We start from the raw sequence: 27,136 nt of genomic DNA, 5'->3' as shown, positions 1-27,136 counted from the left end.
TCATCAATAATTGTAAATACATTTGTAAAAATGTCCATATAATTTTTGTTATGGACTTTTCTTAAATGCATATCTATACTAATGACAGATAGTAGAGTGTTAAAATTTTACTCACAATTTAGCAAAGTCTATGTTTGTTGTGCTGATGCCATCTCTATATTTTTTTGCGACCAATAATTCTCTTGATATTTACTTAAAATATTATATTTTGCAAACTTGTTTTTTAAATATATTTCTGTAGACCGATCATACGAATTACAGTACTTACAAATGATTTTAATTCGTTTATACTTTTTTTAATAAAAAGGGTATACTATTGTAGTTTACATGGTATACACAGTACTTATAACTAGATTCAAATATGTTTTAACTATTTTCAAGGGCGTAGGCAGGCCTACAAAAAAATTTTCCATATAAAGTCGACCACACGTTCATTATTATGACGCACTATTTCGCCTTAGAATGGAACTGAGTTGGATTTGTTGAAGTTTTTCCATTGATCATATGCATAAATTATTTTTTAAATGTATCGTGCATTATTTAATCAAAATTTTAATTTTTTGGTTCAGGTTCTTTCCCTCGGCACATATTTAAGCCAAAATTTATCTTTGGGCTGAAAACGCAAGCCAGTTATATTCTTTAACATATCCCGCACAGTTTTTGCCGCCGGCACCAAATTGAAGTTCAATACCAAATGGTAAATAATAGACTTTACCTCCATTAAGGCGAACCGGTTGCCGATGCAATTACGTGGACCGACGCCAAAAGGCAAATACGTGAAGGGTTTGATCTCATGCTTTTGCTCATCTGAAAAGCGTTCTGGTTTGAAACTCTCGGGCTCTGGGAAATTTTCAGGATCATGATGCATGGCCAGAATGGGCACAAAAAGAAGATCATCCTTCTTCAACTTGACCACCAACTCATTATTCTCGTCGCGCAAATCGATGTCCGCACTGCACAACCGATCAGTGGCAATGGCTGGCGGCCATTTTCTCAGAGATTCCGATATGACCATATCCATATACTTCATCTTTGTGAGCGTGTCGTAGTCCAAGGGCTTGCCTTGCAATTCCTGCTCCACTGCTGAGATTTCGGTATATAGCTTGGACTGCACTTCAGGATTCATGCACAGCTCGTAAGTGGCGAAACAAAGACAAGTGGAAACGGTTTCAAATCCAGCAAAGAAAAAGAGCAAACACTGTGCCAACAAGTCCTCATCGTTGAACTCTGCGTGTTGATGCCCATTGCCGGTGTTTTGGGAGGATCTTTGTTGCTCCTCAAACTGCCGCTTGGCCTCCATCAACAAATGTATCATATCGGGTCGTATTATATTGTGTTCTTTGCGATATTTCATAGCATCGAACACCAAGCCATTAAAGTAGTTTATTTTCTTTTGATCGAAGAGCCTAATGCGCAGTGCCTTTTTGAATAAATTCATTAAATTAACAATTTTAATAATAAAATAATTTAGCAAATTACCGTCATAATTCGAGGAATAATGCCGTAGAGTATCGCCTTTACCATCGCCAAGCCCTTGAACTGTGTCACCGATTGCCCAATAGTATAGAACTCATTTTCTTTTTGCACAAAAGAGTTCACTTTGATGCCAAAGGCAGCCGAAGCTATGACATCGTTGGCAAAACGTGTAAAGTAATCCTTCATCTCCAGTTCTATGCCTTCCGTATTTAATTCCTGGCTTCGTTCAAGCTCCCCGCCAATATATTTGACCCCCTCAATGCTGCAGGCGTTGATTAACTCGTACATGGCCCGCATTTTGATGCCAGTAAACGAGGGCGTCAGCGTATTCCTCATCTCCCTCCACTTCTGGTCCTTCAATGCTATGAGACTTCGCGATATCAAAGGCTCCTTCGAATCACTGAGCACTGAACGATGATTCGCAAAATGGTCAAAATCTTTGATGCCAACTTTTTTGATCAGCTCAGCATCGCGCAGTATAAAGAACGGGTCCCGCATATTGTAAACACCATACACTTTGCAGCTCTTAAACTTCAAATACTGATCGATCATAGACTGCAGCAAGGGCTCCAGACCCAACAGGGCTTTAAGCTTTATGTTACCCAGCAGCACTGTAGGTGTTTCATGGGGCACACCGCGCTCGCTAAAAGTCTGATATTTCGACACTAGCCATTTGTAAAGCAGCCCAATAGCTGCGAAAACTAACGCGATAATTACAAAAGCCATTTCGTTTGTTTTCGCCGACCTGCGCGACTCATATGTTCGCTCACTACTGACAAACAAGAGTATATGTTCACCATGTTTATAGTTCCGCTGCTGCAAATCGACGTATCATGTGCATATACTCGTATGTTTGTATGTATGTACGAGTGTGTTTAGAGAGCCAATATAAGCAAGAGAGAACGCTACAGTCGAGCAAGCCCGACACTGAAATACCCTGTACCCATACAAACTGCCGGCGCTAAGTTATATGCAGGAGCAAAGGTACGAAGAGATAACCTCATCCTGCAGTTTGGGGGCGTAGTACTGAAGTAAAATGGACACTTTAATAACTTTTCTTAAAATGTACCGATTTGGCTGAAATGTAAAGCATAGGAATTATAAACTTATTACGCATGTATGCAATGTTTGGGTTATATAGCTTTAGAAATTCTGTAACGGAGGAAGGGGTGGTGAAATCAAAAAAATAAAATATACTCGTGTTAATGAAGGACTAAAATAGTCTCAATAATGTCAATGGTCAATGCGCGCTCAACCGTTTCCGAAATCTAGACGTTCATTCAGACAAACAGATAGACAAACATTTCTCCCGTCATGCTGATTAATAATATATATATAGGTATACTTTATGGGGTCGGTGATATTTCCTTCTGTCTGTTACATGCTTTGCTCAAACCGAATATACCCGTTTTTAATCTTCGGGTATAGGCTATAAAAAGAAATAGCTTGCCTGCAAAATTTTGAAATTGGCCAATGGATTGTGAAATAGCCAGCAATAAACAAATCTGTAAACAATTGTATCCAAATGAAATCATATTTCGCACAATTTGTATGTTGGGTCAGTTTATATTTCGTTCATTTCTGTTTCATATGTATCCATGATTCAATAACTATTTTATTGTGTAACTTATCCACATTTTAAAACGTTCTTCTGTGTACGAGTATATAATATATTTAACGTTATATTCTGAGCACAATTATATATTTATTATAGTTATTCATTAAGCTTTATCTTATCAAATCGATAGGTGCGCATTAACATTATCGCGCTTTATCTGTATGTATGTATGTATATATGTATGTATGTACATTTATCCTACTTGTCTAGTACAATGTATGTATTGCTAAATGTGTTCATGACAATGAGCACTTGACAAAATATTCTTGCTGAAAACTTAAACAAACAAGAGTTGATCATCCCCAACAATTATATCCCTGTACAAACTTGTCTTTCCTCATACCAAATTTGATTATATCTAAAATCCATACAGACGAACAGGCGGAAGGACAGAAGGATTTGGATACTGGGTACAACATTCATTAATTCATTATTTGAATTAATGAATGTTATTATTTGAAAAGTTTATGCTTTTATAATTGGCGTCAAGCTTGCGTGAAAGAGCTCCCAAACCTGAGCCGAATCTGAGCTATTCATACTCCCGTCTGTTCTTGTATTTATTTACTGATATTTTTTCAACAACTAATTCTACTTGCGATTACATCACCAATAATCGGCCTTTCCTAACTAACCCACTAACAAACTGGCTTACAAGCTACCAAAATTTTAGAGCGTTAAATGTTGCCAGTCAGCTTTATGGATGAACTGGATGAAGCACCCATAACTAAGCTATTGAATTGTAATATATTAGTACATACATAAAAAATAGTGAGCCCGTACGAAATACGAAAAAATCAATTTGGCTTGATTTGCATGCACAAAAAATTCAAGTGCAGTCGACCAAAAATAAATGCAAATCCATAAAAATATTTCAATAGCAAAAGCATTCAATTTAATTCCTGTACGCTGCCAGAAATGCCAAATCATTGGCAGCAATTTTGTGCAATTGGATCAAATGAGCCTGGGAGCTTGTGCAATGGGCGCGTATCAAGGAAAAAGAAAAAAGAAGCACAGTCTGGTTTTGGGCAGCGATATAAAAGACCCTTTCGCCCAAGCTGGCCCAAACAGTAGCAAAGTTTCAATCCGTTGTGCATAGCCTTCTTAAAGCAATATGTTCGAGGACATCCAGTTGATTTATATGAACATCTGGATTTTGAGATTTTGGGGATTGCTGTATGATAACAGCTACAAGTACAGCATTTGCTTGGCCCTCAGCATTTTCCACGTATTTACACAACTCTACTATATGCTGAGCACCGATGACGGCATAACTGGCATTATACGCAACTCCTATATGCTAGTTCTTTGGATCAATACTGTGCTGCGCGCCTATCTATTGATTCATGATCACGACAGCTATGTGGACCTGATTGAAAACCTAAGACGCTCCTATCACGAGCTCCGCGTGAGTAAGGCCCGACCTCACATACACACGAGGGCATACTAACTTTGATTTGCAGCGCCAGAATGATCGTTATATAACTGACATGCTAACCCAAGCAAATAGACTCGGCCAACTGATGGCGCGAGGCAATCTTTTTTTTGGTCTCCTAACCTGCATTGGATTCGGATTGTATCCCTTGAGCGGCAGTGAGCGGGGTAAGCATTGTTGTTGGATCGCTCCACTTCGCATGATTGAATGCAAAAATCATTCCCATTAAAACTGTTCTGGGGCTTTAAAGATGTAAGAGGTAACAATAAATAAGGGTTTATTTATACAACGAATAGTATCTTTGAAATATACGTGTAAGTACTTGTGTCTGGAATTGATTTAATCATTATTTCAATTTAAACCAATTATTGTCATGCTGACAATATATAGTACAGGTATGAAGGTACTTACGAGTATAATAAGGTATCTGTCAGGTCTTCTTTTTCGTTAAGACTTACCAGTATACCCTTTTGCACTTTATGGAAATTGCAATAGAGATGTCCAGAAATCATTTGAGTCAATTTAAATCAACTTCTAATATTCTCTCGTATAGATTAGTACGCATTTTGATATGAAAAATTAATTTAAATTTTACCTTCAATTACTGTTTAGTAACTTTAACGATACTGATTGGCTAAATTAGTAGTATTAATTATATGCCAACTATAGATTTCCGACAAGTTAATTGTTAGTGCAATCGTTTGCAGTCTTGCCCTTTGGCAGCAAACTTCCCGGCCTGGATGAATACAGCAGCCCCTACTATGAGCTGTTGTATGTCTTTCAGATGCTCATTACGCCCATGGGCTGTTGCATGTATATACCCTACACCAGTCTGATGGTAGCCTTTATTATGTTTGGCATTGTCATGTGCAAGGCTCTGCAGCACCGATTGGAGTGCCTGGGCAAAGGGTCCCTCACACGAAACAAACTGAAGGAGGAGATAATTGAGTGCATTTGCTATCAACAGCGCATTATTGAGTGAGTATGCTTGTAGAATCGGCAAATGGGGGAGCATATCCTAATTAAATTTGAGCTACGTACAGCTACATACACACAATCAATGCCCTTACCACATACATATTTCTGGTGGAATTCTTGGCTTTTGGCGCCCTGCTGTGTGCTCTGCTATTCATGCTCCTGATTGTGAGTTGTTGGGCAAGTGGCATCGACTCTATTGAACTAATAGTGCATTTTCATAGGTGAACTCAACAGCACAAATGGTTATAGTATGCGCCTATATCAACATGATTCTGGCGCAAATACTGGCGATCTATTGGTATGCCAACGAGCTGAGGGAGCAGGTGAGTGTGCCACTCTCGTACAAATTGAATTTCCATTGAATTTTGAATTTCATGCAGAACTTGGCCATTGCTACAGCTGCCTATAAAACCGATTGGTTCGCCTTTGATGTGCCAGCACAAAAAAATATGGTACTAATTATATTGCGTGCACAGAGACCTGCATCGGCAAGTACTTACTTTTATTTAACCTACACACACGTACACATATACGTACTTGTACTTGTACAAGTATGTGTGCAGAATCTGAATATGCTTTTCTACTGGCAGATTATGTTGGGCAACATTCGGCCGATTACGTTGGAACTATTTCAGAGGCTGCTCAATACAACCTACTCATTCTTTACAGTACTTAAGCGAGTTTACGCCTAACTTCACAAATTACGTATACGCCGCGATGCCTTCAATGCTCGTACATGCCATCAGGACTGCTTACTCGCCTTTTACACTATTTAGTTACTCAGTCGGGCACAAACCAAACACTCTTAATGTCACTTATTCTAAATGCTATTGAATCCATGCAACAATCTAGGGATTTATGAAAGGAAATCAATGGAATCTTCAAGTACCTGGATTGATGACGAACGCTAGATTGATTTTAAAAGGAAACTGCACCTGAACTGTTGTCTGCAAAAACGTCTCATACTCTTGATATCTCAAACTCTGCCCTTTGAATACAGCTATGTAGTTTTAAAAGTAGAGTGCACGCAAACAATGTTTTCAATTGAATATAAACATGTTTTAATTATTTCGTTCTTCAGCATACATCTACTTGTAAAAAGAAAAAATTATCTTTGGGTTGGCACAAAATAATGTATTAGTGTTGAAAAACTTGGCACCAAAAAGTTAATTAATTAAATATTTAAAAATTTTTTAAAATGTGAATCAATAACCTACGCCTGACGTCACTTCAGTTAACTTTTGGTTAGTCTTAAATGAAATCGGATTCCAGCATCGGATTCCAAATCGGATTATGTTAGCAAGCGGAGATGTGATTTTGTTTGCTTGCTTTTGATTGGAATATTTGAAATGCAGAAACGCATTTAAATTAATTTAAAAAACGTTTTTGCAATTGTTGCGCGTCATTTGCGGCTCTTTGGCCGACATATGAGGAAATGGTGCGATGCGTTTTTCCTCACATCGTATGAAAAAACACATTAAATGCAAGGTGTGTGCATGAGTGTGAATTTTTCGCGATAAAATTGTTGAACTGCTGAAGTTGTCAAGCTGATGCTGAGAGTGCAGCCAACTATAGTATTTTTTGCCACTGACATGTCTGACTTTGAATGGCAGTCGACGACGAGGATGGTGGCGGGAATAGTTGGACACATTTCGGAGTAGTGGGGAAGGTTGAGAAGTGTCGACAGGCAGCCTTCGTGGGAAAAATAACAATACACAAGACACATTCTCGAATTTAAATTTAATTCACTTGCGCTATTTTTCGACATGTATTCATTTATTTATTTTTTAATTAGTTGGAGAGGACGAGAGAGAGACTTAATAGAAGCCAACAACGGGCACCGAATCGTATACTTCATTCACGGAGCACAGATTTATGAATGCCGGATTGCGACCAGTACGGCACTCGGTTGCTGGCCGATCCCCGCTCTGATAAACCGGCATATTGACATCGTTTCCGCGCACAAAGTTACAGGTCATATACTGATGCGTGCTGAGCACCCACTGGCCAGCGTTCCCGGCAGCGGATGTGGATGTGTTGCGTGTCTGACGCAGAATTCCGCAACCCACATGTGTGGTGCTGTCGCGGACCAGCTGTGTAAAATACGCAATGCACTTGCTGATGCGCAAATGCAAAATTCTTCAGAGTCAGTCAAGAAAACTAGAGGGGGATGGAGGTTGGGAGGGAAGTTGGTCCTACCTGTTGATTGGTGGACTATAGGCAATAATGTCACGCATGCTGCACTCCTTATACTCGGCAAACATTTGCTCCAGTGTGGCCTTGATGACCTCATCCTCGGAATGGTATTCCACTGGTTGTGAGCCCGCCTGCTGATTGGGCGCCCCCTGCCATCCACCCTCGGCCACCACCTGAGCGACATTTCGGAACTGCTCACTGTTGCGACAATGATCGTTGACCAAGGAACAGCGCTTCACGTTCAGTTCAGCAAAGCTCGCCAGCTCCTGATCCCACTGCAAGGTGGCCATGCGTGTGGCTGGACTGAAGCCCATTAGATCGCCACGGGCAATACGATCGCGATAGTCATTGAGCTCATTGAGAATCATGTCCCGACGCGCTGGTGTTATGCGTACTATATGCGCATCCGGACTGCAACTCTCGGCCAGCTCCTGTAAAGCGAACGAGAAATTCCTAAGGTTGTGAACGATAGATCTCGAATTCGGAAGCTTACGCCAAAATTATTGCAGGCAATGTGCTTCTCAGGACCGGGGCATAGCACAGGATCGCAGTAGTCAAAGCCCAGGATGTGCGGCCAGACGCACAGATGCAGTACAGTGAGCTGCAGAATTGTGTGCAACATTGTGTGCTGTTACGATAACGCAGCCAATTTAGCCAGCTCTGTTGCATACGCGCAGTCTACTTATAGAGTTGCAGGGCGTGGCATTGGCGCATTAGCGGGCAGAAATCGATTTAAATTCATGCTCATGCGTGGCTATCAAACTCAACGATTCGATACGCCCATTACCAACTACACCATTCCCCATCAGAATAACTGGAAAGCCAATATCATTTTCCTGAAGCTGCAATACTCTTTCTCCCAGAACAAATATCAACCCTATGATCAAACAAATTTGACTCTATTAATTTCGAAAATCCCCATGTGTTTTCACAAATATTTTTACAATCCACAAAATGTTTTCTTTCTTCTTTCTCATGACTATTTGCTGCCTGGAGTTGCTTCGTTTGGATCTTCCACATAATTTGCGTCCACAACCTCATCCAGATTGCACAGGCTCTTGTACACTTGACTCTTGCCGGCGGTGCATTTCTCGCCAGGAATTTCGCCAATCTCATAGGGCGGCAAGTTGTTGACATTGGCGCGCGAGAAAAGGCAGAGTAGTGTGAAAATTTGAGTACGATTCACACTACTTGAGTACGCGCGCATTCCACAACCCATGTGGTTACCATAGTCCTGCACCAATGGTATATAGTGACCAACGCAGGCTCTGTAAGAGACAAATAAAATGTGCAACAAGTGATAACGATATTCCGATGAAACATAATACTTAACATATAGTATTATATACGTGTTTGCCTCAGCGGCCCCCTTTTTCTATACCCTATACCTAACAATTCGTATTGCTACAAAGTTCTATAAAAGGAACTTTAGCTGAGAAACTATTTTAACTCAGCTCAGGGGGGTGCATTCAACACTCGATTTCAGTATAAAATTTTGGGCCCCAATTACTGCTCCTGCAAAAACTAATGCTAATTTCAAAGAAGTTACTTATTAGAACTTCCCTTACACATCCCTCGAATACGATAATACACTTAACCGATAATGAGAGCTTTCCATACGAGCTTTTATCGACTTACCCCTCCTTACTGGGCACAATTCGGTGGTCGTTGTCCATGCGACAGCCCATAACATCATCCAACCAGTTGGCCACAATCTTATCTAAGACATCAACAAGAGGCCTTCCTCTTCTCACCTCTCCCTCCAGCTCGGAAGTGGCAACATAATGATATTTATCCAAATTCGCACAAAACTTAGCTTCACGATTGCATTGGCGGAGCCATAATCTTGCCATGGTTGCCAAATCTCTGTCCCAGCTCATGGTAGGCATGTGAGCAGCGGCCGAAAGTGCGGTCAGGCCGCTGGCCACCAGATTGCGCAACATATTGACTCTTATCAAAATACGGCCCCGCAGACTTCCATTTACAGGCGACAAAGTGTCATTATTTTTTTTGCAATCCGGATGCATTATCTAGCAAGCCGACATTATACAAGTAGGAGATATACTACAAAATAAAATAGGCCACGTCAACTCACCCTTTTTGGAAAGCAACCAACGTGCTTCGATCCATCAGGGCACAGTTCGGGCTTGCACAAGATGTCAGGATCCGTTTTGCTATTATGTTCAGCGGTGCCATGTTGCCAAGCAACCTTTGCCCCCTTTATCACAGTGCAATCAAGAAGCAGCAACGCTACGAAAGTCAATAGAAGTAAACGCAACATCTTGCTTTCTCAGAACCCAGAGTTGTGAGCTATTTAGAACTGTTAGCCACGAAAATAATAGACGATAATAGACGGAACAGTCGTAGATTCCAATTCGTCATACCGCCACACATTACAGATTATTTATTGTGTAGAATTAAGAAATGTATTTACAAGAATATATTTTTCACTTAAGGTAGTTAGATAGCTTGGTCTGTTACTCATTTATTGTAGTTGCTTCACATGAATTGAGATTAAGCTTTGATCTTCACACTACTTTAATTATTTATGCAACAATAATAACCCACTCAGCTTTGTTAATCGTTGGGTTCTTCAACAAGGAACAATACACTTTATCCCTCTAACAATTATTTTCAAATAAGTTGTGTGTGTTTTAATTATTTGTAATGCCCCTCCAAAGAGCCACCGCGATGTTCTAATTCTTTTTTTTTAATATTTTGTGATATTATTACAACTTATGTGTATGGTTTTTCTTTTTCTTAGTTAAGTAATTAAGTAGCGTATTAATTTAATTTCTGTCCTAGGCAGCATCAAAAAAATTGCCTTCAAAAGGCAGCATTTGCATTAAGAATATTCGTAAAAGTTAAAAAAGTTAATTATAAAATTTAAAAAAGTCCACCCTGAAACACTGCGCGGCGTGTCAAATCAAAATCGCTTCTCTTTTTTCTCTGAATGCAGCAGGTTAGCGTTTATGTGCTCTTCCGGAGCACACAGCCCATGGTATACGGAGTGTACGCCCGCATAGCAATGGGATCCGGCTCTAGAGCTCTCCAGGTAGACCGGCTCGTTGGCGACCTTGCCGCGTGAGAACTGGCAAAGTAAGCTATACTGCAGGAGACCCGTAGGTCCTTTTCGCCGCATGAGCGCACAGCCCACGTGAGCCGCCTGATCCTGGACAAGTTGCGTAAAATAGCCTTTGCAATGACTGTTAAGGGTTAAGGATGGGACCATTGGTTGTGCGGGGCAGAATAAACGTACTCACCTATCCTTGGGCGGTAGATTTCCATTAATGTGGTTCCTGGAGCAATTCTTGTAATCGTTGATCCAATAAGTTAGCAGCCACTCCAGTAAACCACGCAAGGGTTTCTCATGGTGCAACCAGTTGGTGCTTCCGTAAATGTACGAGACATACTTGAAGTCGTACGTATTGGCACAATACTCCTCCAAATTTTCGCAACGGCGCAATGCAAACTTTGCCAACCCGGCCAGCTCTTCGTTCCAGCGTAACGTTGCCATTGATGCTGCGGGCTTATACGAATTAAAACGACCCAGGGCGATGGCATTACGAAACGTGTTCAATGTGGATAACACTTGGCCGCGCATTTGGCTGGTAAACTTCAGCATTACTGGACTCTCCCCGCAGCTCTCGTCAAAGTCCTGGCGAAGCCTTGGAAAATTACTTATCATCGAAAAATTACGTCGTTGTTACTTACCCCAAAGTTCATGCAGCCAATATGCTTAATCTTTCCAGAGCACAGCCCGATGCGGCAGTAATCAGTCGTTCTAACCATCATAATGCTCATCAATATTGAACAGACTATCAGCGTCCTAGCGAACATTTTTCCAATCAGCGTTTCGTCAACTGATCGCCTATTAGGCTTACCATCAAGCCTGTTCCCCCTCTATTATAACAATTTAGCTCAGTTTCGGTGAACACCTTAAAATCGCAATTAATATGCTATCGCTGGGTTGTTGAAAAAAGCAACCCTTTTTATTTTCTTGAGGTTTATAAGGAACACATCTGTTTCAAGTATCAACTTTTCAAGACTTTGAATCTTCGTATTTTCTGCTGAAAGCCAGATATTCCCTGTCGATATAAGCTATAACTTTGAGTAAGTATTAGCTTTTCATATAATTCTGTTAAGTCGGATATTTATCTGGTTTTTTCTTCTTTTTCAACAAAAGTACTTATGTATTGAACAATGAATAACTATGTGACTATACAATTGGGGCTAGTAGTCTATATTTTATTAAAAAAATTTGAGTTTCCATCATATTCAATACATGATGTCGAAAGATATGACATTTTCAGGCAAAGTGCAACTCAAATTTAGAAATACTTAGCAGTACCAGATACAAAATTTCATGATGGTTGTTTCTATTACTATAAACAAAAGTGAAATCTTAACCTTAATAACCTTTTGGGACATAAGTAGACAAATAGATTTAATATTAGAGTTTTTGTTGTGGTAAAGGCAACAAATTTTTATTTAAAAATTGTTTTTGTTTTGGCTTCGTTTTTTTTTTATACATGAAAATATAAATAAAGTATATAACTTAGAATACATCACATATGATGATCGCTTAAAAATGAAATCACGTAGATACTTCAATGGCGCGTTGTGCTTTTATCAAATGATAGCAATGGAATATTTACATTTCAAGAAATATATTTTAAGGCAAAATTACTTAAGCGCGCAAGATTGCGCATGATTTTAAACATTTACAAACATCAAATTTTAGCGGAGTGTAATGCATATAGAAATTATGCTTCTCGAAACGATCTAAAGCTTTTATAAACGACGAATTAAGAAAATATTTGCTTCTATTTTATTTGTGATTTGTAGTTAGAAGATAATTTTCTCGTTGCTTCGAAGTTAGTGTGGGTAAGTGGGGTTATAAGGTGACTGCTTCTCATAGCCCCCCTGTGGTCCGCCAGACACGGCCATGTCATAAGGAGGTGGATTCATGTTAGCAACTCCAGCTCCCGGCTGTGGCATAGGATAGGCAACGCCATGAGTTTGCATTCTGTAAGGAAGACCGATTATCAATTTTAGTATTCATCGTAAATCAGTAAATGATATTCAATAACATACCCTGCCATTGGTGGCTGAGCGCCTGGCATAGACTGTGGCATTGGCATTTGCACGGTAACATTGCTGCAGAACGGAAAAAAATAAATGTTTATTTAAAATATTTACAAGTATTGAGAAAATGTAATTACTATATACTGCTATATAAAACTGTTCTAAGCTACCGAAAATAAATTTAAAAAAAAATACCCGTATAATTGATTTACAATTGAATTTATGGATCGATTTCTTGGAAGGGGAGATTATTGACTTAGGAAACAATAAAAAATAAATCATTTATTCTGAAAAAACAAGAAAACAATAAAAACACAAAAACCAAGTTGGAAAAGGCTGATATCAGATCAATATTGCTATTAACAGCGGATATTAGTTGCTCATTTTCATCAGAATATCCGTTAATTACTCGAATGAGAAAATGTTTAGCAATAAATCCATTTGATTTGAAATGAATGAGTCGTACCAGCCCAACTCTTGAATACCCTAAAGTGACGATTAATCTCTTTCCCTCTCTAGTATACTCAGTAAGCTTTCGGCTACACCAATCGAAAAACGTAATGCATTCTTTAATTCAATCATCTGAAATGTTCATACTATATGTACTTTAAAGAACTTACCCCGTTGTTTGAACTGGATATGGCGCTGCGTAGACATTGGCCTGATATCCTGGCGGCGGCAGCTGAGTGACATAGCCGCTGGGGGCAGTGTGTGTCGCTGAGGTTACCACAACGGGTGCTGCAAAATTATAAAACACATAGTTTATGAATGATATGCTCAAGACTGCAAGATAATGGAGTATGACTCATGGCAATTAAAGAAACAAACAAAGATATTTGCCCAATAATTATCAGACTTTACCATTGCCTTCGCTGATGGTATAGCCCACATTTCTTCTGGCCTTCTGTTTGCGTTTAATGCACACAACAATTGAAGTTATTACGAATATAGTTAGGGCAATGGATAGCGCAATAATGAATCCCGTCATCTGTCTCAATATGTATCTACGTTGGATTGTCGAAATGAACTGCGAACACACTTCAAAATCGCCAGCACTTAACGAGGCCTAATCAAGTGAAAAAGCGTACTGATAAGTGTTTATAGCCAATGTGTATATAAATATCCACGGTCGGAAGATAAGAAGGCATTGTTGTCACCCAATACATGGCAATGATAATAATCATTGGCACACATGTATGTACTTTTGCATATTTGTATTGTATCTATATATACATTGGTTTATAAACACTTTGTACGAGTAAATAGGTGCCAACATTTTAAGATTTGTAATTTTAGGCAACCGATGTGTAGGTAACTCCGGCGTAAACCTTAAGTTTGAGGTCATTTTAATCCGTTTTTAGCTTTACCATCGGACTTTGTGGCCTTCCTGCGTCCACGCGTTAAAAACACAGCCACTGATGTTGCCCCAAATACAGCAAGTGTTAGGAAGAGTATCCAAATTAGTTCACCATCCATACTTAAATCTTGCCATCAAGTGCATAGCGTGGCACACAAGAGGAGACTAAATGAGTAACTATGGTGAAATTGCAGCAATTGTGCACTTAAGCGATAGTAACCGAAAAAGATTCCATTATCAGCTGAATGACCATTAAGATAGGCACTACACTAATCAGTTAACCCTTTCTGGCCAACTTTTTTTGCACTTCTAAACTTGCAAATTAATTTAAAGTTTTTCCAAAATGTTAAGCTTACGTTTCTCATCAAGTGATTTAACTTTACGCTGACGACGCTTCATAATCCCAAGACAAATACTAACAATTAGAGCGACTTTAATCAATATTTTAAACACAACAATATAAATATTTTGGTGAGGTGACCACCCGTGAATATGTTCCTGAGGATACACGTATGTCACATTGGTTTCTGTAAACGCGTCCTGAGTAAAGTTGCTATCCATTTCACGCACAGACGATGCCACAACCAGAATGTTACTAAACCAACTGAGAATACGCATATTCTGCAGATGATTTACCATACAAATAATAAGAAATATCACCGAACCGATGACGTCTGACCAAAAATATGTGTAATGTGCTATATTAATTGTCACATTACATTAATAATCGACAACACTTTCTGTCCGCTTCGACTAATTGGTGTCTTTTATTCTCATCACAAGCGATTTGCAGAAACGGAAAAATTAAGTGGAGAATTTCAATAATTATGTTTCTTTGAGTTTGTTCCATTGGCTTTTCTTTAAAGCCAACTTACACTTACTCTACACTCTGTGTTTTTGTTTTAAATTCTGTTTATTTACTCACGCACTAACCATTTGAAAAAGTAGCGGCACGACTTTGTCTCTTTACAAACCACAAACAACAGCAGAAAATTAAGAACATTGAAAAGAAGCCGGTAACAGTTATGGCTACAAAAACACCAAACCCAGGAGCCATGTTATAGGTATTTGAATATAAGAAGTATAGTAATTATTATGTATGCTAAATGCCGATCACTTTTGCAACTGTGTGTAATGAAACCAAATCGCTGACTGGCAAAAATAATATAAACATTAATATAGTAATACAAAAAACGTGCTGTCGGATTGATTAGACGGGAATGAATCATTCGCAGTGTGAAGTACCGTAACTAGCACACAAGCATGTATGTAAGTATGTGTGGCCACAAGTTTGGGAGCAGCTCCCAACTGTACTATTAACAGGTAAATCAGATAAAGCAGGAGCCAGTAGGCAGAAATTTATTATCTGTATTATCTGAACCTAACATTTACGCTCAGTATTTTTGATTATAATTATGATTATTAACTGACGCATTAACAAAAAAAAAACCAAACCCAGAAGGTATATTAAAGAAATTTGTTTTTAACATTAGATAGGAATAAATTATAATGCAGGCTAAATGCCGACCACGATTTTAACAATATTTTATATATATATATATATATATATATATATATATATATATATATATATATATATATATATATATATATATATATATATATATATATATATATATATATATATATATATATATATATATATATATATATATATATATATATATATATATATACAAAAAAAAAAAAAAGTCAGAAAATGATGTCTGGACCGAACACTTGTTGTTTTTCATTCTGTTTTTTACTCACGTACTAACCATTTGAAATACTAGCCGCATGGCTCCGTTTCTTTGCATGGCACAAGCAACTTAGGAAAATTAAGAACAGAAAAACGAAGCCAAAAATAGTCATGGCTAGAAAAAGGCCAAACCCTGCAGGCATTTTGAAGATTGAAGATTTTACAATTCGATCACTTTCGCAGCTTTGCTTAACAAAACCAAATCGCCAACTGACATAGAAACGTGCGCTGTCGGATTGGTCGGATAAGAATAATAAAAAGGTATAAAAACTATACCTATCACAAAAACGTCAATGAATGTATGTGCCAGAGAGCGAGAGAGCCAACTGTACTCTTTATAGGTAAAGGCGATAAGGTGGGTGGAAGAACATAGTAAGAAAGTTATTATCTGGAGCTCCTAATTAGAAAGATTTCTAATTCTTGGTGAAAATGATTAATATTATAACAAATGACAAATTATATACATTCTTGATCACATGGCAAGACGAGTTGATTTAGCCCTTTCTGTCTGTCTATCCATATAAACACCTAAATCTCAAAGACTATAAGAGCTAGAGACACCACAGAACAACTGTATTTCAGAATTTTCCTCCTTTCCCACACTCCCCCGCTACTAGTGCTTTGCAATAGAAATTCTTGGAATTTATGAATTCAATAGTTGTAGACATACTAGGTACAGATTATTTGTTTGTTTTCCTCAATTTCTTTATTTTATTTAAAATTCCAAATATTGCACATAAATACAGAGTTTTTCAAAGTCGTGGCACACGAATTTAACTTATTTATTATTCGTTGTGCAGGAATTAAAGTAATCCATTGTTTTTGAAGTTGCTATTCCATAAGTTACAAAACTGAATAGTGATACAACATTTTAAGCTCTGACCGACAGAGTATTTTTATAGCATATTGATATCGGATGCCAACAAATTATTAATTCTCAAGTGTTAACAGAGTAAATAACAGAAATACAAGTAGTTTTCAAAAATTTCGACTTTCAATAATCATTGGTAGTCCGCGGTCATTTTTTATAACCGTATTCGCATAAGCTACCACAAGCACAATTAAAAATACTAAGCTGACAACCTCAATGGCAATAAATTGCCAATTGAGATGCATCTTCACAGCGATATGGTCCCAGAAAGTAAATTCAAATATTGACGCGTTCATTATCTACGTGAATCGAATCGAGTATGGCCTGAACGTCGAATACATGTTTTAATTTTGGAAAGCACCACAGCTCGTCGTTATTAATTAGGTAGCGACATTTGACAAATTGCATTCATAACTGAATATTTAATTGATAACACTAATCATACGAGCATTAATACATTAATACTAACATTCATTATTTACTTCATCCCTGCGATGCCGACACTTCATACATAAACATCTGAGTAGCACAAATATTATAATAAGAATGCCATATGCAATCCTAAGATCATGTATGTTTTTCATTAGTTGTAAGTTTTAAATTGATGTTAAAGTTTTGTAACTAACATCCACCTCACTGAATATCACAAACACAAATGATTATTGCTTTAGCAACGAAACCCAAAGAAAGTTGATAAATCTAAAATATATGAATATACAAGTATGCTTGGGCAAATCCAAAAGCGTATGGCCCGATGCTAAGAATTTCATTAAGCGTTGCGCTTAGAGACGTATTTTCCCCGACCAAAAGGCGCACTTATCAAATGCCATAAACCGGATCTCATTTTATGAATGTTCATACGAGTATATTGAGTTTAAGAGACATGCTAATAGTGAAATACCAAATGCAGTACAGGCTTATTTAATTCCATTCCATTAGTACGCAACTCTGTTCAGCTTATATGTATATGTATATGTATGTACGTAAACAGCCACATAGTATGATTCATCAAAAAAAAAAAAAAAAAAAATAGAAACGCCACAATATAACAACTTGCATTTTTCTACCGATGTGCTCGACTTTGTCCAACTTATAACTTAATAAGCATTTTAATACGTTTATTAAAATCAGTGTATTTCATTCTGGAAGTTTAATTATTTTGCAACCAAAATACTTTCATATTCGCCTGTCACATTTTATAAACATTTTACAAAAAAATTTAAAAAGAAAAGAAAAAAAAAACAATTTTTAAGTGATTTTTTTTTACCCGGATCTGCCGTAAGAGCAAAAAAAGCTCCCAAATAAAGAATGAAATGAATAGGATAGAATGGGTTATTTCGAAACTTTGATCAGAATCCAAGTTAGACTGTCAACATTTTCCATAAAACCAAGAACAAATATTCCAAATACAAAGCCAGGAGAAGCTGTTAATGGAGCGAGTTGAATGATTGCTGATGCGCGTTAAATGTCTTCAAGATTCAAAATCGTCGAAGTCGTCTTCATAGCTTAGAATATTTATCGTCAAAATTAAATGGCTCCGTATTTGAATTCTGCATTTTTAGGTAATGAGTGCAAATATTGGCTTAGAACTGTCAAGTAGTCCCTAAAACTTGCTGCGTTGTGAGAAACTTCCCCCTTTTTTTAATAAACCCGATTATCCAGTTCCCGTAAAAATAAAATATTGCAATCGCAGTAAGTGGGGTAAGGGGGATTGTTAAGTAAACTCAGATTTGGAGCTTTTGCGAAATGGTTGAGACATGAGACCTTTTATCATTATCTCAGGTAGATAGTCCGCTGTTTAACTTAGCAAATCGCTCAGACTATCTAAGGAAGATGCCAGCGACAAAAGTCTAAAATGAAACAAAGTCACAAGATTGACTGTCGAATAATTAATGTCATCACAAATTTTCTTGTAAAAGTAAATCACTCAAATTAATTTACTGCACTTTTTCACAATTTTTTCGGACATCTTCATGGTTCTGCTTAGTTACGGTTACGGGTTTTTGTTTGCTTACTTTGATTAGAATTCGTGGAGGATTGATTACAACGACGGCAGCAGTTATATATACAAGATAAAATGATGAGGATCGCCACGATAATAATAAAAACTGTTACAGCGCGACGAACGATTTCATATTCTTTTTTGGAGTCTTCAAAATGTTCGTCAAAATCCTCAAAATGTTTGTCGAAATCCTTAAAATGTTTATCGAAGTTATCCAATCGAGGGTATTTATCGTGATTAAGAAAGAACTCCTCGTCTGAGTTCCACATTGTGATATAATTATAAAATTCACGTGTTTACTTAATATAATAGCTGCGATAACGCGTCTGTATGCTCAAAAGTCTTGACAATCACTGCAGAATCTTTGCTGGTTTTTCAAATAAGTATTAAGCCACTTCACTTATTTGTACGAGTATGAGTCATGCAAAGAGAGAATGTTGGCGTTATGACGTCAAGCAAAAGATAGAGATCTCTAGACATGTGGGGAACGCGAATTTGTATACTCTGTACATGAAATGTACGCTTGCGGGAGGTAAAAAATGTAACACGCAGAAAAAGGCGTGGCAGACCCCACAAAGTATATATATTCTTGATCAGCATGACAAGACGAGTCGATCTATGTCTGTCTGTCTGTCCGTCCGTCCGTACGCTATACGATTTTGTTTTAATTTTTGATTTTCCCCCACTTCCCCGATAATGGGGTTTTTCCGTAACAGCGTTCGTATAAACACCTATATCTCGGAGACCATAAGACTTAGGGACATCAAATGTTAGTCCAAGATACCTTATACGAATACGCAGAAAATGTGTTTTTTTTTTTTTTGAATTTCCATGAGTTTGAATACCGAAATTTTTTGTTATTTTCTTAATTTTTTCAATTTCTATAATTATTCGAAACATATGTGCAGAGTATTTCAAAGTCGGGACACCCGACTTTAGCTTCTCTACTTGTTGTTTATCCACAATTTATTCAATTTTGTATTGTTTTCATATCATGTTTTCTTCAATCCACAATTTTTCTTCATGGCCGGTACCGGCTTCTGTGCACTGCCTATTGTTTATTTATGTTGTATGTGTGTGTGTGGTGTGTGTGTGTATGTGTACTGGTGCACTATTATATTGAATCGCGCACATAAATATTTTGTTTTTGGTTTCGCTCTCTCACATTTGTTTTATTACCGCTCTGCTGTGTAACGATTCTGAATAGTTGTTGTGGTCTGGGCTTTTTTCATATTATCGTATTAATCCTAAAATATTTGAGTGCTTAAAAATGTTGTGAACTTGATTGTGACTCAATGCTGTTGATCAGCTGTTTATTGGGCACTGATCGAAATACTGCTTAAAGTTTTTACTAAGCCCATAAAAATCACCGACGGTTTTGAATGGTTTTGTTCCATTGGTATTATAACTAGCGTGAGATATAAATTTGTCAGCTTTGCCGGTTGAGAAAAAATCAAGCGACTTAGATTGACTCTGGAGTAAGACTACTTAGAAAATATAAATTTCAGTCTCCAACTGAGCGTATGTTGGAGCCCAAATTTTTACATATGCCCCGAACTGTTCACTTCGGACCAAAACGCAAATCTTGGACAGTTTGAGGTTCTGGCCACCAAATATGTTTATTCATGAGTAACGTGATCGAACGCATTATTTTTTTTTAGATTGACAGTCGTACCTTTCCTTGCGTGATATATAGAAAATTCATTATCTGACCAACTAAGCAGAATGCTTTCCTGCAGGCCGACTAGGGAATAACCCAAAACCGTTTTCCAAAATCATTTTCAGGGTTTGTTCTCCGATTATAAACATAACTCTATTCTCCCCTCTCATTTTATTTGCTTTAACAAAGCTTCTGTTTCACCATCTGTAGCGAAATCTCTAACCACAAGTGGCTGTGGGTTGGGACAAAGCTAGTCGTTCTGACTAAATTTACCTCAACGGGCTTGGAGATTCACCTTGTTTCTGAAATCATCCGCTAATAATTAGAATTGGGTCTCCCTCTTTGATGAGAGTTTTTGACCGAAAAAAACCCTCTCCCAATCCATTCAATTATTCAATTATGACGTGTTGAGCTTTTTCTTTCCAATGTAAACAACTAAATTTTTCTGTGTTAGGTGATATTAACGTATCGTACCTTTATTTGAAGGCTTAAAAAAAAGAAGAAAAGTACACCGCTTACTTAGTTGTGTTCATATTTTGAAAACAGGTATCCAAATCATAACTCTTGGCGACTCTTTCACTCACTTGTATTGCGAAAAAGCTTAACACATGCCTGCAGCTTAAAACACCAACGCATTAGCAATATTGTGAAAATAACAAAACTGGCAATTAAAATCAATGCAATTAGTGGTACAAATGCGAGTAAGTCCATTGGGTTGCACTTTGACGGGTCCACTTGGAACACAAAGGCGCAAATGCAACAAATGAAATGAAGAAGCACCGGCCATGGCCTCAACACTGGCAACAAGTGCCTCAGGGCTTAGGAAAAAGGCGCCAAGGTAGGAAAACAGCTGCAAGTTATTTCATTCCACGACATGCCAGATTGTCTGATAAAAAGTCAACAGCAACATCAATAACTATACTATATAAATGCAAAATCAAAAACAGCTGCTGCCAAGCATTTTGCTTTCTTGGCATTCCTAGAAATAGTATACCGAAGGACAGACCTTATTGTGCTGGCCACCTATTTCTAAGAAGAAGAAAAGGAAAACCGAGCACCCTTGCTGCCAACTTTTGTGTTTTCGAATATGCTATCAACTATTGAATGTTGAAATAAAACAACAATTCCATATTGAAGTACCTTTTTATCTATGAGTGTTGTGGCAATTTTGAGTTACTTTTATTTATTCGTTGTTTAAGTTCACAATTTTAAAATTGGAACACAGAAAAAAAACATCCCAATAAATGGAGCACTATACATAAAGTATATGCTATAATATATATGCATATATATATATATATTTATGGCGATCCCTGCCCTATCAACCTTAAAACTTATTGATGTAAATAATTGAAAGGTAAGTTAACGAATAACTTCGAAATACTTCATGCAATCGTTTATTAAAATGGATTAGAAGGGTTATATTATTGTGTTCACTCTTTATGACTCACACGTTTTTAAATATTTTAAAACAATTGTGGCCGTAACATAAACATATATTATTTGTTTGTTATATATTCATCTACTTCTATTTGAATATAATTGTAATCGGTTATTCTAATTGTAATTCTTTAAAATCTGTTTATTCGAGCTTCAGTTTTATTTTTTCCGCACATACACATACCTTTAACTTTAATAAAAATATGTATTAGTAATTGAATTATTTTAAAACGAATTTGTTTGTATGCGGTTTTGATAACTTTTTGTGGCAATTAACGAAAGTAATATTTTGGAACTAGTATTTGAATACTTGTATAAATCTAAAATGCGCTCACATTTCTACCAACCTATTATATTATTACGCAGTTCAATAAACGAGAACCGACAGTGAATCAAAACAATTAGGAGCATCATTAGGCAAAAGAGACCCAGCAGTACGTATATAGATGACAAGTCCATAGCAATAAGTTGAAAGCACTGTCGGACTCCCGATAATTTTATCAACACATTGCACCGCGACAATGGTAACTTAACAACTGAAGAAAACGGGGCTACAAACCGAAAGCAAGTGACAAACGATATCAAAACATAACTACATTTTTTTTTCTTAGTCAGGCAAAACTATATGGAAAAGTTCATATCTAGACATTTCAGTTTAGTGATGAACATATATTTTTCAAATTCAAAATTCTATATTCAAACAATAAGAAGAATTAATTATGCCAAAGCAGCAACAAATACAGGCTATAACTTTCTTTCTAATCAACCTATCATAATAAATATATAATCTTTAACTGGATGTGACTACCAAATTTTAGTTTAAAATTCCAAGAATAACGGGAGTTATAGAAAATCGCGAATAGCGGGGAAGTGGGGGGGTGCATCGGGAAAAATTAACAAACTTTCCCTTTCTCGTGCGTAGGAGAATCTGGATACCAAGTTTGGTTATTCTAGCTCTTATACTTGTACTTTCAGAGATCCTTGCATTCATACAGACAGACAGACGGACATGGCTATATCGACTCGGCTTGTCATCTTGATCAAGAATATATATACTTTGTAGGGTCTGCCACGCCTCCTGTTACATGTACACTCGCACAAAACTAATATACCCTTGGGGTACAGGGTATAAAAATTAAAGCTAGCATCTGACTTGAGTCACCATTATATTTAATTGGAAGAACTATAATAATTATAATAATCATCATGCATATTCAAAGGTCTGTCAATTCACACCTGAGACCGAAACTATTGAACATTGCTGGGAAAGGAGTATCGAGGTAAAAGGGGACTATGTAGAGAAATAAGAAAATTTATCCCCAATTTTTGTGAATTCGTTGTTAGATCGGGTATTTCTCGGACTACCCCAACTTTCAATGCATTTTTGTGAACTAGAGGGCTGAATTATTGGTACTAATGGCGCAATGTTTTTATCTAAACATTTTGTAGGTATTGCAACTGAACAAATTGGTATCAAAGGTTCTAAGAAAATTGGTTTTAGGAAAAAAATCAATGATTTATAAGATATTCCCCTTTTTATACCCTGTACCCGTAGGGTAAAAAGGGTATATTAGGTTTGTACAAAGTATGTAACATACAGAAGGAAGCATCTCCGACCCCATAAAGTATATATATTCTTGATCAGCATGACGAGAGAAATCGATCTAGACATGTCCGTCCGTCCGTCTGGATGAACGCGAGGATCTCAGAAACTATAAATAAGCTAGAATAACCGAAGTTGGCATCCAGATTCTCCTAGGTCCGAGTAAGGACGAGTTTATTTTATTTTTTTTAATTTTCCCCCCCTTCCCCCGCTACAGAATTTCGTCAATAGCGTCCACATTTCAAATGCTACCTAAACCAAACTTTGCACACATATTTTTTATATTTAATTGTCTACTGTTGTTCAAAATTTTATTCAATTCGCTCAATTCTAAATAAAGTTCTTAGCAAAACAAATTCTCGCCAGTACAACCCCCCCAAACTGCAGCAACAAGTTCGCCCTTCTTCTTCCTCTTTTTGCTGCTGCTATGGGCGCATATAACTCAGTGACGGAAGTTTACCTGGGTACAGGTTATTACACTGTCGGTCTTGCTCTGTAGCGTTCTCTCTTGTTTACGTTCACATTAAAATTTATGACCGTTCTGGAAGCGAACATTTTTCCCGTTTTGCGGACCAATATTATATATTTATATATATATATTTATTGAAAAAAGTTTTGCATTGGTAGTATTAGAACGATAATAACGTGGTAGTTGCATCAATATGCATCCAATGCTTTTCCACATTTAAATACCCTGCACCCGCATTAAAAAATGAAGTTTTTCAATATTTAATTATTTATAACAATACAAGGTTCAAAGGTCTGGATATATAATACTCATTTAGCTACTATTTCACCATAATCTTAAATTCGTGGAACGGTCATGATATCGTTGAGTCTTTTTTGAGGGATGGAACCATACTAACTCTGGTCGAACACTCCATCGTGTTGCTCCTTGCGCTTCCTGATTTTGGTTCTTATAACGATGGTAAGTATTCCACAAAGCACAATTACGAATATGACACACAATATAATGGTTGATATTGTCAAGTCCTTGTCGCCGGCTTGGTGTGGCATTTTGTTTAATGCTCTCAAGTTAAATTTATTTAATAAATAATTTATAGAACTATTAGAATCTCTGCGTTACATTTATAAACTAAAGTTTTTTAATCACTTTGGAATTTGCAGATTTTTTAGACTTGTACTACGCGAAGCTCATTCTGTGAATGCCCAACTTTTAATAAGGCTCGCACATGAAGGTTTTGGGCTTTTGAAATGTTTGAAGAACGTATTTAGACCAAATAAAAACGCTTTAGGAAAAGCGTGTTTAGACAATCACAAATATAAAGAGATAAGATAAGCCAGTACAACGAATATTGGTATCATTTTTGTGTGCAAAACGGCTATATGTGTATACATATGTACGTACTTATATGATATCAGCGCTCAATATGATCAAGCTTACTACACACTAATAGGAATTGCAAGGGCGAAACATTTACTACGCATGTATACCAATAAAGAAGTACAAAATCTGCCACATTAAGTGGCATAATTTATAATGGACTATTGCGTCAATGAATGTGAAAACAATGGTAATTTATTTAGGTTGAAATTATTCGCTTGAGGCCCGAGGGGAATTCTACAATATGTGCAGACTGGTATCGAGTCTGATAATCTTGCTTGGAGTGGATCCATAACAAAACGTCTATTGACGTCAGAAATATCATTTTACTTATAAACGTACATAAATTTCCAGGAGGGTGTGTACTCGTATTTCGGATCTGATGAGCCGTGGATGGGTCAGCTATTAAACAGAAGCCACTCTATCTCTGACTTAAAGCCGATAAATACTTTTGTCTTAAGGGACAACAAATATTAATATGTGTATACAAATATATACACATTTAATTTATATTTTTCGGGCTATGCAACATTGTTTTTCTTTCAGCATATCGTACGAATAGGACGGGCACATGCACGCTCCAAAAGGCTGATATTTGACGTCAAAGCGGTCGACCACAGTTTGTTTGTAGATAAAACTAAACCTGTCATTTGTGCCAAATTATTTTAATTTCTTGTCAATTTTTATTGTTTTTTAAATACTCAATGTGTGACACTTGAACATATACAAACGCGATTAGATTTTCTTTTATTTTATTTTTCAAATTTCCGGCATCTAATTCAACTTTTTTCTCACCATTGGTAACCACTGTAGCTCTATGCATGCGCCTCAGTTGCGCGCGCCGCAAGAATATAGCAAATATAATAATAAAGGCAACCACGACAACTAGTATAGGACACCATATGTCAACGTATAAATACATTTTGTAAGGAAATGATCGTGTCAGCACCTAAACTCGGGCCTTATTTCACGTTATTTAACGATGAATCGAAAAGTTGGACTGAATAACGTTAAAATTGTAGAGTCTAGTTTGATTTATCTATAACATGCACATACACATATTTAAATTTGTTATCTACTTTATTGAGTTGAGCAGCCAAAAAATACCAGACAAGTGTCATCCAATGTGACAATGATAAGAAACACACACGCGTTAATTACGACATGAGTATTAGTCACAGGCTGTTTGATAAAATATCTATAAAAATAATATTTAATTGAAAGTCGACCGCACCAGTTACCGCAAAATCAAGTGCAATGGTACCACAAATCTAAACAAACGTATCGAAAGGGCAATGAACAACAATTCGTTGACACCAGATGACAAACAATTATCAACGGAGTACAATAAACAGTTATTAACTAATAGCACCTAGCAATTCAGTTGGAGAAAAAGTAAATAAGACCTTGCCTAGAGCCGGATGCGTGTTTTGTGATTATTTATCAATTTAAATTGCTTATGCAAATTATAGAGATGCTGTTATCAGCCTGTCTCGAATGAGTCATGGGCAGAGTGTGGGGTTTGATTATATTTACATATGTAATGGGTATACACATGCGTATGTCTGTATACTTACTTGAGAGAACGGTTCCGCGACGTTTGCTCGTGCAGCAATAGCCACAGCAGCTCATTATGAGGAATGTCAGTAGGAAGAAAACGAATATGCTCCAAAAGTCCATGGCAAATTCGTCAATGGAATCCACTGTAATGAATCAAAAATAAAACGAATTTAACTTTTGCAGTAAAATCAAATAACCTCACTCTCAATTACGTTTTGTGCTCAACTCTGATGTCGCTCCGGTCTATTGATATTGCCGTTCTCTGACGTAGTTGACAACAAAGGCAATTGTTGGAATTCCTTAATATTTTATGGGGTTTCCACTTGTTGCGGTGAACGCTCTGCGTTTGATTTTATGAAAAGCCAATAACGGTTGCTTAAAATTGCAAATTTACACAAATCTGGGCGCACGGATAACTGTCAGGCAATGCGCTTAACTAAATTCTAATAGTATATACGCGATAATATTAATCTTATCTTAAGCGTCCTTATCTTAACACCTCTATGTTTTGCCTTGTACTGTGATTCGCAGCTGGAAGGCAGGGTTGATATTTATCAGCTGTTATTTTTATAACGACATGTGTTACTTTGTCACCAAGTAACAACACATAGGAACAAACTAAATATGTATTGTCATCGGTATATCGATAAATAATTAGTACTAGAGTGAGTGAAAATGTACAAGGATTTGCAAATCCCAAATGAACGCACCTTCTAATTAATTTTACGTTTTTAAATACACTGTCGAAAAA

At 37.1% G+C, this 27,136-nt stretch overlaps 4 protein-coding genes across 11 annotated transcripts; 1 reads left to right on the top strand and 3 right to left on the bottom strand.

Moving 5' to 3' along the window:
• Positions 1-154: 154 nt before the first annotated feature.
• Positions 155-9,988, bottom strand: LOC115634698. The gene is made up of 10 exons (XM_030532576.1): positions 9,796-9,988; positions 9,339-9,730; positions 8,681-8,968; positions 8,372-8,381; positions 8,194-8,301; positions 7,704-8,131; positions 7,358-7,643; positions 5,348-5,454; positions 1,480-2,245; positions 155-1,420 (listed from the first exon to the last, which is right to left on the bottom strand). The coding sequence occupies exons 1-10, from the start codon at positions 9,979-9,981 to the stop codon at positions 566-568; spliced, it is 3,426 nt and encodes a 1,141-aa protein (XP_030388436.1). The 5' UTR covers positions 9,982-9,988; the 3' UTR covers positions 155-565.
• Positions 4,206-6,196, top strand: LOC115625742 (odorant receptor 49b). Its single transcript, XM_030520899.1, has 7 exons — positions 4,206-4,499; positions 4,555-4,693; positions 5,234-5,504; positions 5,570-5,669; positions 5,726-5,827; positions 5,885-5,992; positions 6,095-6,196. Exons 1-7 carry the CDS (start codon positions 4,206-4,208, stop codon positions 6,194-6,196), a joined length of 1,116 nt encoding a protein of 371 aa, XP_030376759.1.
• A 115-nt stretch (positions 9,989-10,103) lies between the features above and the next one.
• LOC115634057 (allergen Tab y 5.0101) lies at positions 10,104-11,540 on the bottom strand. The gene is made up of 3 exons (XM_030531600.1): positions 11,415-11,540; positions 10,964-11,358; positions 10,104-10,906 (listed from the first exon to the last, which is right to left on the bottom strand). The coding sequence occupies exons 1-3, from the start codon at positions 11,538-11,540 to the stop codon at positions 10,627-10,629; spliced, it is 801 nt and encodes a 266-aa protein (XP_030387460.1). The 3' UTR covers positions 10,104-10,626.
• Positions 11,541-12,309: 769 nt separating this feature from the next.
• On the bottom strand, positions 12,310-26,860 carry LOC115628810 (protein shisa-5). 8 transcript variants are annotated; one of them, XM_030525063.1, is made up of 5 exons: positions 26,598-26,860; positions 26,403-26,528; positions 13,409-13,526; positions 12,798-12,860; positions 12,310-12,729 (listed from the first exon to the last, which is right to left on the bottom strand). In XM_030525063.1, the coding sequence occupies exons 2-5, from the start codon at positions 26,503-26,505 to the stop codon at positions 12,579-12,581; spliced, it is 435 nt and encodes a 144-aa protein (XP_030380923.1). In that variant the 5' UTR covers positions 26,506-26,528; positions 26,598-26,860; the 3' UTR covers positions 12,310-12,578. The 8 variants fall into 8 exon arrangements, with proteins under 8 accessions (XP_030380923.1, XP_030380955.1, XP_030380896.1 ...); XM_030525095.1 differs by lacking the exons at positions 26,403-26,528; positions 26,598-26,860 and adding an exon at positions 24,347-24,512; XM_030525036.1 differs by lacking the exons at positions 26,403-26,528; positions 26,598-26,860 and adding an exon at positions 18,791-19,065.
• Positions 26,861-27,136: the final 276 nt, after the last annotated feature.

The sequence above is a fragment of the Scaptodrosophila lebanonensis genome, unplaced genomic scaffold (assembly GCF_003285725.1).
Source record: "Scaptodrosophila lebanonensis strain 11010-0011.00,11010-0021.00 unplaced genomic scaffold, SlebRS2 tig00000001-arrow-pilon, whole genome shotgun sequence".
NCBI lineage: Eukaryota > Metazoa > Arthropoda > Insecta > Diptera > Drosophilidae > Scaptodrosophila > Scaptodrosophila lebanonensis.
This window is presented reverse-complemented; position numbering and strand designations above follow the sequence as displayed.

Coding starts and splice junctions, on each gene's coding strand:
- LOC115625742 (XM_030520899.1), top strand. CDS start 4,206: ATGTTCGAGGACATCCAGTTGATTTATATGAACATCTGGATTTTGAGA. Junction 4,694..5,233: donor CTTGAGCGGCAGTGAGCGGG/GTAAGCATTGTT, acceptor AATCGTTTGCAG/TCTTGCCCTTTGGCAGCAAA. Junction 5,505..5,569: donor TATCAACAGCGCATTATTGA/GTGAGTATGCTT, acceptor AGCTACGTACAG/CTACATACACACAATCAATG.
- LOC115634698 (XM_030532576.1), bottom strand. CDS start 9,981: ATGTTGCGTTTACTTCTATTGACTTTCGTAGCGTTGCTGCTTCTTGAT. Junction 8,969..9,338: donor ATTGTGCCCAGTAAGGAGGG/GTAAGTCGATAA, acceptor TGTCTCTTACAG/AGCCTGCGTTGGTCACTATA. Junction 8,132..8,193: donor TTGCCTGCAATAATTTTGGC/GTAAGCTTCCGA, acceptor TTCGCTTTACAG/GAGCTGGCCGAGAGTTGCAG.
- LOC115634057 (XM_030531600.1), bottom strand. CDS start 11,540: ATGTTCGCTAGGACGCTGATAGTCTGTTCAATATTGATGAGCATTATG. Junction 11,359..11,414: donor TTGGCTGCATGAACTTTGGG/GTAAGTAACAAC, acceptor AGGCTTCGCCAG/GACTTTGACGAGAGCTGCGG. Junction 10,907..10,963: donor AATCTACCGCCCAAGGATAG/GTGAGTACGTTT, acceptor AACCCTTAACAG/TCATTGCAAAGGCTATTTTA.
- LOC115628810 (XM_030525036.1), bottom strand. CDS start 19,046: ATGTGGAACTCAGACGAGGAGTTCTTTCTTAATCACGATAAATACCCT. Junction 13,527..18,790: donor CTCCACGAATTCTAATCAAA/GTAAGCAAACAA, acceptor ATAATTTTGCAG/CACCCGTTGTGGTAACCTCA. Junction 12,730..12,797: donor GCTCAGCCACCAATGGCAGG/GTATGTTATTGA, acceptor TCTTCCTTACAG/AATGCAAACTCATGGCGTTG.